Genomic DNA, 13,011 nt, shown 5'->3' on the forward strand with positions numbered 1-13,011 from the left:
TTAGCCATCACCCATAATGTGAGGCAATTTTTTTTTAGGTGGAGTTTTAGTTGGGAATGGGGAATAGGTATATACTGTGCGGCGACTTTGTCGTGTGTCGCATTCGCGACTTGTAACTGCAAGTCGCAGGGCCAGGCCTCAACCCGTGACAGCGAAAATGCACGTCACGTCGCTCTCTCCTTGAACACCAGGTGTGTCGCTAAGAGTGTGTAAATGGTGACTTGTCGCGGGCGAATCGTCGTCTGTCTCTTATTGTACCCAAGTAGGGCACTGGCCAGTTTTTGTGTGTTCAACATTATTATATTAATATTCACAGGGTGGCCAGCCAACCGGGAAGTACGGGAAATAGCCAGGATTTCTTTAAAAAACCAGGAATACCTGGAATCAACCAGGAATTTTTATTAGAACCGGGAATTTTTTTTATGAAGTAACGATCGCAATAACATACGGCTGTTAAATGAGCACGTTCACCACCCGTCGAAGCACGACAGTATGATCGTGAGCTATATTTTGTGAAAGTTAATTTGTTCATATTGCATTTAAAAACTTTTGTAGTACGTAATAAACCGTTAACAATTCAGACTTCCATACTTATTATGTTTCTGTATTCAAAAGCAACAGCATTTTGGCTGAAAATGTTGTAGGGTGGTAGTTATTTCTCGCACGGCATGTTGGTAGCACTAGTTTTGTATGTATATTTGTTTTTACTTTGCGCTCATGTTGTTGCGTCACGGTATCACGGATACTTTTCTCGAGTTTTTTTAAAAGTTTAGTTGTGCGGGACGTTGTTTTGAATTTTTTAATCTAACATGTAATTTGCGCAGACTATCAAAATGTCAACGAGTTCGGTCACCACATACAATGACAAATATACGGAAGAGTTTGAATGGGTGAAGAAAGATCCAAAGTGCAGGACAAACGCCATTTGCAATTTGTGTAATGTTAAAATCAATATCGGTAGCATGGGCAGACCTGCCAACTGTCACGATTTTGGTGTGAGGCTCACGATTTTAAGGTCCATCTCACGTCCTCACGCCAAAATAGTGTTTCCTCACGATTTTTCGGGGCCCCAAGATTTTGTTTGTAAAAGTTACAAAACAAGTTTTACGAAAGCTTACAGTATCAAGTTTCCATCAATACTCGAGTCATGTAAAGGAAGCAATTTTGCGTTTTGTAGCGTGTGCTGTGCTGATTTTTCTATCTCGCATAGTGGATGAGGAGACATTGTGAAAAATGTTGCTACAAAAAAACACAACTAACACGTGAAGTGTATTTCTTCCAATAAAAAAATTAATTTTGCTGTGAACAGTGATAATAGTGTTACACGAGCAGAATGTTATTTTACATCTTTTTTAGTTGCGGTCCTGCATTATCACTACACGACAGCGCTAAATTATGTTCAACTAAATTAAATCTGCAACCTATAATTTGTTGAAATAAATTTTGAAGCAGAGACCATGTAACATATGTACAGGTATGTCACTTAAATTTAAAGATTCTCATTTATTGTTTTTTATATCTAACCTGTATTTATGGGCCTGAAAATTTTTATTGAGGACCTCATGATTTTTTAAATTTGAATGTTGGCAGGTCTGCATGGGAAGAACAGCATTAACCAGCCACGCAAGAGGGGCAAAACACGTGCGTTTGGTGTCAAGTAATTTTTGTGACGTGAGATTAAAAATTTTTTTGTTGGTGGTAGGTTTTGTTTTAAGCAAGTTCATTGATTTAATTTTTAAGCCTATAGTTAAGTTGTCTATTGTTTAACGCCAATAAAACATCATATTGTGTGTGCTTTGTGTAACAAAAATGCAAATTGTATGCAAATATTGATAAAAACCACCCTGGAAAAAACCAGGAATTTTATTATCAGAAGAGTGGCCACCCTGATTCAGAATATATTTAAAAATTCCAGGGTACCTATTTTATTTTTAAAAGTGTCTGAAATACCTACCAGATGTTTTGCTTGTTTAGAGAAACGGCAATAAATATGAGCTACTTTGGTTTCTCTGAGCATACATCTTTCCATTTTTTTAAAATTTATAATATCAGTGTTACACAGTGAGTATTAATAATACTTGAATAGTGAGATAAAAATAACTTAGGTAATACAACTGTTTGTTCACTAAAAAAAATATTAAAAATCTTAGTTCTGCCATTTGCATACATGATAGCACATAATTAAATAATTTGTTCTTAAATCCCTCGCATCCACATACTTTACAAGCAAGGTTCTCCTCGAACTGTGGTAGATGTGTTGTGGGGCGTGGATCTCTGCACGGGTCGCGACACAGGTTGCGTATCGCAAACAGTTAATGGCGCAGCGCTGTGGGCAAGTCTCCATGTGTTGAGCAGCGACACGCGACACGCCTAGCTCCACTCGCCCAGCAACACACGAGCATGCAACACTAGTGTGTCCAATTACTCTGTTCAAAATCACTTCTGAATCTCAACTGAATGTTATCATTTACCATACAATGACGAACAAAACGAGAAGCCAAACAAATACCAAGTTATTGCAGTGAAGTAGGGTTCTGCCCAGTTTTCGTGTGTTCAGTACTTTTTATATAAATGCACTAATAATTTAAATCCAAAAACATTATATTTAATAATATACAGAAATATTTTAATACAAATTTGACTTATTTGCAAAAAATGTATAATAAAACATGCCATTAAACTATGAAATAATTTGGCTTCTCTATGACAACAGGTTGTAGACCCTTGAAAGGGTGCTGAAATATTACCTACATGAAGGCAGGCTCGCCAACAGAAAATAGGTGTGAAAACTGCTAAGGAAGTGGGTATCGTGTGGGGCTGGCTTAAGTGGTAACTTGGCCCTGTTACTTTCATGTCACTGATCGCGACTTTTCGCAGGGACAAAGTTTGTTGCTACTCCCACCACTAGTTTTAGTGCATATTCATACACACTTTAAAATTATGTATGTAAGGTTCTGTTTGAATTTTTTTTGTTGTATAATTTTGGGACAGGTATGAGAATGATGAAGGCTGGATTTTCTTTTAGAAAATCATCACATAATACTTAAATTATTTTTTAAAAATGTCATGGAAATTTTAAATTTTTGTCACTGTTATTTTATCACAGATTTGTGTAGACACCCTGTGAGCAGTTTTTAATGGTGTACAGACTTGAGGCTCTACACTTTTTTTTTTGGCAACCCAGCCAAGCCGCCGCTTGCATGTTGCTTCTCAAGGCCTGGTTTTATTAACACAGTGCTGCTGCTGTTCAGTCAAACTGTAGCCAAGTTGAACTTCGAAACCACATCAGACACAGGCTTGTTTCATGCCAAGTTCTGAGACAGCTTCAAGCAGTGTTGGTGATAAAGGCAAGCTTGAGTTCTGGTTGTGCATATTCATCTGTAGTTTGTTTCCATCTGTAGCTCAAATCAGAGACAGATTGTTGCTCACATTTGACAAGAAACTGATTGCATGATTGTGAGGGATTTGTGGTTGTGTCTAACGAAACTGATATATCGCAATCCATGTTTTGTTGGCAGAGCAGTTGCAGAGTAGCAACAGTGCATTAAAACCGTTAGACTTGCCTACACACAGTTGCTTGTCCCCTGGAAATACCTGGTCGCTGAGTGGCCATATCACTTGCCTCCACCGAGGAGTGTGTTTTATTTCCCAGCGGATTCAAACTGCGATTATTTGCCTGTGTGTATTGCCGACTCTCTTGCTTGTTTATTCCATCAATGCTTCGTTCTCATCTCGTCACGTTAAGCCCTGGTTAGTTCATTGTCTTCTGGCATGTCTCCAGCATTGGCTTAAAAGTTGTCACAACTACGTACTGTCAAAAGCAGTGGATGTAAACAATGAAAGATGATTTGATATATTTTTACCTAGTGGTTGTTAACATTCTTCAAAGTGATGTTGTCTTGCTTCAGAAGCAGAGGGCTGCCGTCAAGGAAGATGTGGAGGATGAGCCGCCTGTCTCGGCAGAGTACGGCCAGCCGGAGGACAGTGACTGTTCAGCCCTGGAAGGTGGCTGCAGTGTTGCCGGGGGTCTGTTTGCGGAGCTGGCCAGTTCTGCTGCAAACGAGTCTGGGGCTGAGGACCAGCTCGATGAACCTTTTCATGAACTAGAAATTGCATCGAGCTTACCGGTTCGGGACTCGATACTTTCTCGTCAAAGAAAGCCTCGCAATCCTGAAGCAGATGACGCGCCGGCAGCAACGGAATGTGCCGGTGACCGTGACCATCCCGACACCTTGCACGCGCTACCCTCTCCGGGAATTGACATGGTCACAGTGACAAGTGAAGAAGTAACAATAACAAACCTGTTTGAAGACAGCCTCGAGCTAGGTGACGTGACGAGAGCGAACTGTGAGGAGCAGATGACGGTTGACCTGGTTGAAGCTGACTGCAGTGAAGATGGTCGTGCTGCGGAGGTGGAGGTAGCACGCTGTGACGAGGCTACCAACTCCTCCGCGGAGGTCTGCTACAGGCTGTTCTACAAGAACGAGAGCTCTGACGACGGGGTGACGGTGGACAAGAGGACTGTGAGCAAGGCTGCCCAGGAGACGAGGGGGCGAGAGACCAGGAGTTACTGTTACTCCGGGCCGACGAGAATGGAGCTGCTCCCCGAGACGTGCACGGATGGGAAGACCTCGAAGCAGCACGGCCGTCACACGGAACTAGAGTGTGCTGTGTGCTACAAGCTGTTCTCGTGTAACTACAAGCTGGACGTGCACATGCGGATACACAATGGGCTCAGGCCGTTCAAGTGAGTATCTTCCCTGCACACCCCCACTTCTCCCTCTACTGCTCTTGTTTGCTACCCTGCAACTTATCTGTATGTTGGTATGTATGTAGGTATGTATGTATGAATGAAACTGATAAACCCCGACACCATTTTCAGATTGCCATGAGAGTTTGGCATATCAAAGTGTTTATTTTTCATGGAGAAGGTTTTTATGCTATCCACATTTTTGTAACTTGCTGCTATATGGTGCTGCAGCGCATCAAATTCAAAACCATTCAACCGATCACTATGGGTAAACAGAAAATCATAGGTCATTGACTTACAAACAGTGATTGTGTGTCATTTCTCTTTGTCCACCACACTGTCATATAACGCAATCCATTTTACTTTAACTCAGCCCGGGCAGTGCCGGGTACTGCAGCTAGTAATGTATATATTTTATTTATTTATTTATTTATTTATTTATTTATTTATTTGCATTCAAGTTGAATTTAACTCTGAACTGTTTACCTTGCATTACCTTCCATATAATAGTTTTGTTGATGTGTTACATTTTTGTACATTGTTAGCCAATAGCTGCACAATTTTTTACTTGCAGCATCTGGATTGTTTCTGAAAAGTGCCTGTAAATTCTTTGGGAAGTCATACGAATTGAAGTAACACTAGTGTAACAATTGGTTGAATGCAGTGCAGAGTTTTAATTTGATACACTTACTATAAGATACTGTTGAACTGGTATTTTAGTAAGAGATAATTTTTTTTAATTTTTTTATTCTTTAGGTACATTGAGGGTGAAATTTTAGTAAGCATGGAAAATGCAGTGAATTAAGTGTGCACCAAGGACTGAATGTTAGCATAATAGTGTATAATGCACATGTACTTGCATGTTTCTGCTACATCCACGAGCCAAAGTTGTCAGACAGCCATCTCCATCCACATGTGGCAGCATAAACCTGTACAGCGAAACCCCTTATTTACGTTACCGTTATTTACGTTTTCCCGTTATTTGCACTATATTCTTCAGGTCCCGTTTGGTTCCCATATAGTCCAATACAATACTTTCCCGCGAATTACGTCTCAAAAATCGAATCAATCCCGCTATTTACGTCACGTAACAACCATAAACAACCAGAAAATACCGTGGAGCTAGTAGGCAATGAACATTTTAAATAGCAAAATATACATATTTTATAACATGAAAAGTTGCTTTTATTTCTAAACATGTAATAATTTAAGCCTAGGCGTGTAAAAGTACGAGTAATTATAGCAGGAGACAATCTAAAATGCACGAGGGAAAAACGTAAACTCATGAATGTACAAACATGGCTGCTTGTAAGTTCTGATACTGTATTTATGTCACAACTTAGCCGAAATACTGGTACGAGACATAAACTTCACAAGATAAAATGAGCGGTGTCTTGGTAACTGTTTTATACGTCTTTTATAATTTGGGAAGTATTGTACAGTTGACGCCATATTTTTTAAACTAACCATTTATTTCTGGGGATCGTAAATAATTAATTATTGGTATCAAGACATCATGATAAACGTAAACTTGAACATGTCACGGCAGCGAGAAAACTGGTGCGTATACCAATAAATTGGTATTAGAACTGGATAAAATTGGTACACGGGAGGTGGAGCTTATATTTTTTTCCGCTAAGCTCGCATCTATTGGTTGGCGGCTGATGGCGTCATGAGTCTGGGCGGAGCATAGAGTGCGCATGCGCCGCCGCGTCGTTACAGCAGCTGACCAAGTACAATGACCTTTCTCCGCGTTTGGCGCGCTATTGACGGTAAATATTCATCAATTTGCGGCCTTTTCTTAAAAATTTTTTTACTGTGAGCAATGTGTATGTAGCCCGTATTTGTTATAAACCCTGCCGGTTGCAACTGTATTTATAATTTGGAGAGGCAAATAATCTCCTTGAACAGCTAAAAAAGCAAGCAGAAGAAAATTTCAAATTTATTTTTTAGGAAGTAATCAGAAAAACATTTTGGCTTTCATTCTTTTTTTATTTTTGTCAAATGTGGTAAATTAATAATTGATTAAATACTAAAGTAAAATTTGCTGTTAGTGTGTTTGTACCTGCATTGTAGTATGTGCTATTAAACAAAAGGAAAAAAATTCTAAATAAGGTAAACTGTACTCCTTTTTATACTTTTCCCTTTATTTACACTTTCCCGCTTTTTACACTTTTTTACTTTGTCCCCATGAAAAGTGCAAATAAGGGGTTTTGCTGTACATAAGTTGCTTTCATGAACATCGGGGGACGTATCAAGCTTATAAGTATGCCAAATAAATCTTTTTAATTATAATGAAACTATCCTGGAATACATTTTATGAACTTCGTTAGTCATGAAAATAAATAATAGCAAATTTAAAAATATGTTACTTTCTTGGGGTAAAAACATTGATAAACCAGAATTCTTCACAATTAATACCACATCTCTTCATCTCAGTGGTTTGATGTATTGCTCAATTCCATTATTCTAGGTTCAATCCTGCCACTTGACAATACATTTTTCTACTTTTTTATGCAACTTATTATTGCATTTTAAACACTAAAATTAAAAATAATATGTATTATTACTAGAGCCATTCCACCTCAATTCAGGCAATTAGCAAGAAAATGTGAGGTCACAATCACGGATTTGCTTTAAAAAATTACAGCAGTTACAACCAGTGGAGACAAGAAGTGTGCTAAAAGGATTTCACCCCAAAAAATATTTTCCCCATGTTATAGCCTTTTGAAGTTAGATAATCAAAAAAGGTGGAAAAGAGCACGTTTTTCAAATGAGCGGCATTTCAAAACTATTTAACAGAGTCCCTTTTTTCTTCTTATTTTGTAGCTATTATATTGAACTACAGAGTGGTATAGTTCCAATGAGCCTCATGACAATATCTTTAAGGGGGAAAACTAAAAAAATTTGACAAAAAAGTTTTAATTTATTTGGATTTTCAGAAAAAAAATACATGGAATAATCAATTTTCATAAAAATTATTCTGGCAATATGTAAACCTATTACAGTATTTTACAAAAAAAAAAACTAAGTCAGTCATGGGGACTGTTGACAGAAGTGAAAACGTAAAATTTTGTTTTTAAATGTGTAATATGAAATCATTTCTACGTCAAATGTACGCAAGAAAATGATTTTGGTATTATATCACTAGCATGTCAGTGATGCGAACCCATAAGTATTGCCCCTACCAATAATAACTTTAAAATTAGAAGAAATGAAGTTTTTTCATTGAAAGAATAAAAAATTATTAACTAAATCTACAAATAATTAACATTATCTCTAATAAATCAATAATATAACTTGACATTTGAAGAAATTCACATCGTAAATAAATAAAAAGTAAAAACATAAACTCAACTTAACTACCTACTAAAAAATATCCAATACTCGCAATATGTACCACAATAATGTAAAAATTTCCTTGGAAAACAAAGATAAAATTAAAAACTTGTATCTTTAAAAATAGAATAAATTAAGTTTTATCCTTGAAATATAAAAAAATTTAACACGTCACGTGACCATGTCGATGACGATTACATGAATTTACTCCCTATCCAAACCTTCCTATCAAAGTTTTCACTTCAAAAATTGTTTTTAATTCTATGATGAACGGAATTATTAACATTTAAATTTAAATTTTGCAAAATTTGACAAAAGTGCCAGTTTTCATTGACATTTATACTCAAAAAACCCATTTCTTAAAAATCTGAAAATTTGTCAGTTTCTCATCCTAACATTTGTAAATAGCATGCACTTTGTTGGATAGTGTGTTTTTGTCTGTTACCATTTCTATAATTTTTTGAAAATGTAATTTTATTACATTTTCTAAGGTCAGCACGCTCAATTAACAAATATGTTTTGTTGGTCTCTAAATATGAGATGTAATTTGTAAATTGGGTAAATTTTGGGAATTACAAAAGGAGAGTCCGTGTATACATTATGACGTTAACATAATATCTATAGATATACACACACATATAATACGTATATGCTGCACTATAACTCGCATGAAAATCTAAAGTTCAAAGTAAAATTGAAACCATCATACCTATATCTTATTACTTAAATGTAGACTGCTTTTCCTTCCTCAGGTATATTGTGACGGAGCTCAGCCGGGCCTCCGACAAATTACCACCTAAAACGAGATTATGACTAAGGGGGGTAGACAACAAGCGATGGTAGAGCACTGCATGAGGTACCCGAGACCTAGTCTGCTACCTATACAGGTAGTGTAGGGAAAACTCTCACGAACTGAAAGAAGACAGAATTAAACAGTCCAGACACAGATTTATTATGTAACAAAAAAAATTAGTGTTACAAATACAAAAAAATAAATAAATACATTAAATAAATATTAAAGTGATGTCGGCCGGCAAACAATTAACATTAAAACAACATGGCCGTTCTCCCATCGCCGCAGCTCCGCTGAGGAATAGTCTACTTCCCAGCCACTACATGCATGCCTATAACAAGACGTCAATTCCCCAAACTACTTTTCCTAAAAACATAATTGGCCTGAAAACTAATTGAAAATACATTACTTATTAAAAGATTAAGTGCTGGACGAAGATCGTCCAGCCTGAAGCTCCGTCTCACTATCCATCACTGCCAATCACTTATCCTCACTTCGTCTCAGCGATATGGCCCCGTACTGACGTGGATCATCCATCCAGCGAGGTCCCGAAGGCGAAAAAGCCCCGGTCACTCCCTGGATGAGAGTTTTACCTCATGAACGAGGTCACCCCGAAAAAACACGAACACCTGGAAAAACTTAGCCATGGGGAAAATGGCTGTCCCTTCTTCCCGCAAGGAAAAAAAAAACAAGTGAAGTAGACAGTTCCCTCTGCGCAGGCGCGAGCGAGCCTCCCCCTTCCACCTTTCGCGCTGCTCGATTGTTTCTGCCCACGTTTCCAAACTCGGACGCAAGATGGCAACACTAATCAGGACAGAGTCCTCGAAACGAGTACACGAAGCCGAAAATGACAGACGAAAACAAAACTGACGCTACACAGCTGGTTTTTCTGGAACGGCGTTTGCAACCTCTCGGCGGGCCCTGGCCAGCGACCCGCGAGAATTAGCAAACCACGCAGCCTCGCAAAAGCCCGCGGTGCCTGCAAACTACCATCGCAGCAACCTATATTCCGCTACCCGTATGTCGAAATCAACCGGCCAAGCCTGGAAACGCGCACGTACACCAACACGTTAACCAGACGAGATACAAAAGTAAAATAATTTAAAAAAAAAACTTAAGAAATTTTCAGACCGTGACAATATGTAATGTATATTGGGGTCATTCTCTGAAAAAGGTAGAAAATCAAGAAGACAAATTTTTTATAGAAAATTATAAACTGAAGCAAATAAATTCTCTCATATTTTTTATTGAAGTAACTAAACTCTGCTAAGCAACTGGTCAAGTTTTTCAACAGTTATTTATTACAATATTAAATGTTATACTTTATGCTATGTCCACGGAGGGGAGATAATACTTCCAAGTCACAGATTAAAGTATGTAATTATGTATTAGGGATACAAGTGCCTCATTACCTAATGTTTAGAATGTGAATTTGTATATTTAAAGTCAGGAAAGTACATAATGTTAGTTAAGTAAAAAATAATTTTAGCAAATTGGTGTAATGAGATCATAGATTTACTCTCATTTAAAACACAAAAAAAATTACTTCTTTTAACAAAAACAGAAGTTGGCCTCCCTGTTGCTATTGCATAATTAATTCTAACATTACTTAGCCTAAATTGTACTGCTTTGGAATGTCATGAAAGACGTACTGCAAACGACTGTTAAGAACAGGCTGATCCAGAATATGTACTATGTCTTCAGAACTAAGAATAAATTCTTATTCCTCACTGAATATAAACTTTGTGGATGTTTGTGTACATTTAGTCATGAAACGAACTTTAAACTTTTTCTCAGAAATGCATTCTGTAACATTTGCAATGTAATATCTTTTACTTCTCCTACCAGAAACTTTTACAATCAAATAATCATTAGGCCTATGTTTTGGCCTAATTTCACATATTTTTTTTCATTGTTAGATTCTGAGTCTGATGCTGAATCAGATGAACTGTAGATCTGAGAGTATCTGAGTCTTCTATCATGGTTTTCACCACAGCAGAAACCTGAACACAACTCTAAATCAGATTCGGAGGTGTCTTGAGAATCTGTAGGATAACATACTGGTTCTTCTGTGGTAGATGGGTTGGAATCTGTTTAATATTGATAATGAAAACAATTTGCAATTGGAAGTAAAGTGATTTGGACAGCTCTTAACAACTAAATTCTTGAGAGCTTATGACTTATGAGGGTGAATAAAATTATTCTGAAGCACTTTTAGAATGCAATGGGGGGGAAATAGGAAATTCTCAAGAAAACCAATAGATCAGCAACATAGTCCAACTATAAGGGCAAAAATATTAGAAATTAAGATAACACATTAAAACTTATGACTTAAAAAAGTACCATGTAGCATATAAAAGGATACAATACATTTCCGAGAGTGGAATCAGTCCCATTCCATAATGATGACATGGGCCAGCTTCACAGCTATTGCATGAGAGTCGTCTAACTTGCAGACCTTGAGATCCCTTTTTGAATACAACTTCATGTATCTTCATTGTGCCTTTGAACACTTGAATATTATTTGGTATGTGCTTGTCAATATGTACTGGTCATGACTGATTCCTGAATTTGTTTCACTGATATACCCTGGCAATGGTCTTGTAGAAAAGGAACTAATGTGTCACAGTCTGGAATATCAATTTGATGTGCTAGCAAGCCATCAGCTGTTCTTTTTAGAGCTGCCAGTGAATTTCTTCCACATTCAATTCTCTTGATAAAAAGCCACCCATTAGCTGAAACATTTTCCGGTTTTTGTACTGGGTACAGGGTCCATCACTAAGGAAGTGAGCCTTTTCCAACTGAGGTATACGTGACTTTATATCCTCAATAATAAGCAGTAAATGGGCAACTATTGCTGCAGGATCATGTCTGTTGCACGAGCTGACTGTTCCATAACAAAGAGGTGATGGTGCAACATCAGTATGACAGTACAGAACACATGTATGGTCACTTGGGGTTTTGATCCCCCAAAGTGTGCTGCTTGGATTTCTTTTGAATATTTGCAGGTATAGTTTTCAGAAAAGTCAACATGTTCCAACACTTCATTCTGTAAAATATTTTTCTTGAGTTTTGAAATTTCCTCATAATGGTGGCTTATGTTTGATACATGTGCCATGAAAGGTACAATTTCTCTTGAGAAAATGCATATGAGCCGCATTTTAGAACATTCTTCTAAAACTTTCACAGTTTTAGAACACAATTTAATTTTATCTTTAAACTGTACAGGGACTTTCTTTGTGGTCCACTTCTGGAAAAACACGGGACTATCGTCAGAATCTTCTTTAGTCTGTATACATTTTGATTTACAATCATTGCACTGTCTTTCTAGGCATGCTTCATTTCTTGGGTCACATCACAGTGTTCTAAGAACTTCAAATGGTGTTTTTTCATCAACAAGGTTCAAAGAATTCATCTTTCTTACTAAGAGAACCATATTTTTGTGTGTTTTGCATAAACATGTTTCTCTTTCAGATACCTTTGGAAACACAACCCAAAAAGGTCTAAGTCTGCAAAACATCTGATAGCTCAAATTCTGATACTCGGGACTTTCTTCTTTGAAGATCTTGTGCAGGTTCTGAAGTGTGTCATTTAAGAAACGCTTTTGTTTCTTCATGTTGTTTCTGGTTATAGTTTCCTTCTTTCCTGAGCACAAGCGACTCGCTTTATCTGTCTCTAAAAATGTAGTTACATCAGATCTTACCTTCTCCAAGATAAATCTTCCTTTCAAAACTTTCTTATGGGCTTGACCACTCTGAAACATTTTTTTTGAAGTAAGTGTACTCAAATAGTTCAAGTACCTATATTTTCGAACTATTTTTCCACTTAAAACTTTTACCATGACTCTTTAACTTTGGATCACTTAAGTTTCTGAAAGTTGCTGTATTTGTTTGCTAATAACTTCTCCAAACAGCAGTTTTTTGTATTCTACATTTTCATTGTTTTTGTCTCGACTTTTGAGGAGTTTTTGAGACTTCTTTCTTGGGCTATCGTCTTCTATTTGCTGCTTTTTCTTTAAACCTACTTAGTCTTTTTTGTACTTTTCTAACCTTGTCTTGGTTTTTTGTTTTCATTTTCCTGTACCTTGATCTTTTGTTGTAGCTTGTATCTATTTCTTCTAATCATCTTC

General features: G+C 37.2%; 1 protein-coding gene across 2 annotated transcripts in view; it reads left to right on the forward strand.

Annotated features, from left to right (window-relative positions):
• LOC134533293 (zinc finger and BTB domain-containing protein 49-like) overlaps positions 1-13,011 on the forward strand; it is a 32,605-nt gene that overhangs the window by 3,122 nt on the left and 16,472 nt on the right. Inside the window, exon 3 of one of the 2 annotated variants that reach the window (XM_063370758.1) lies at positions 3,912-4,747. In XM_063370758.1, the coding sequence (XP_063226828.1) occupies positions 3,912-4,747 (836 nt within the window). Of the gene's footprint in view, positions 1-3,908; positions 4,748-13,011 lie in introns of both variants that reach the window. The other variant, XM_063370759.1, reaches the window with a different exon arrangement.

This window comes from Bacillus rossius, chromosome 6, assembly GCF_032445375.1.
Source record: "Bacillus rossius redtenbacheri isolate Brsri chromosome 6, Brsri_v3, whole genome shotgun sequence".
Classification (NCBI taxonomy): domain Eukaryota; kingdom Metazoa; phylum Arthropoda; class Insecta; order Phasmatodea; family Bacillidae; genus Bacillus; species Bacillus rossius.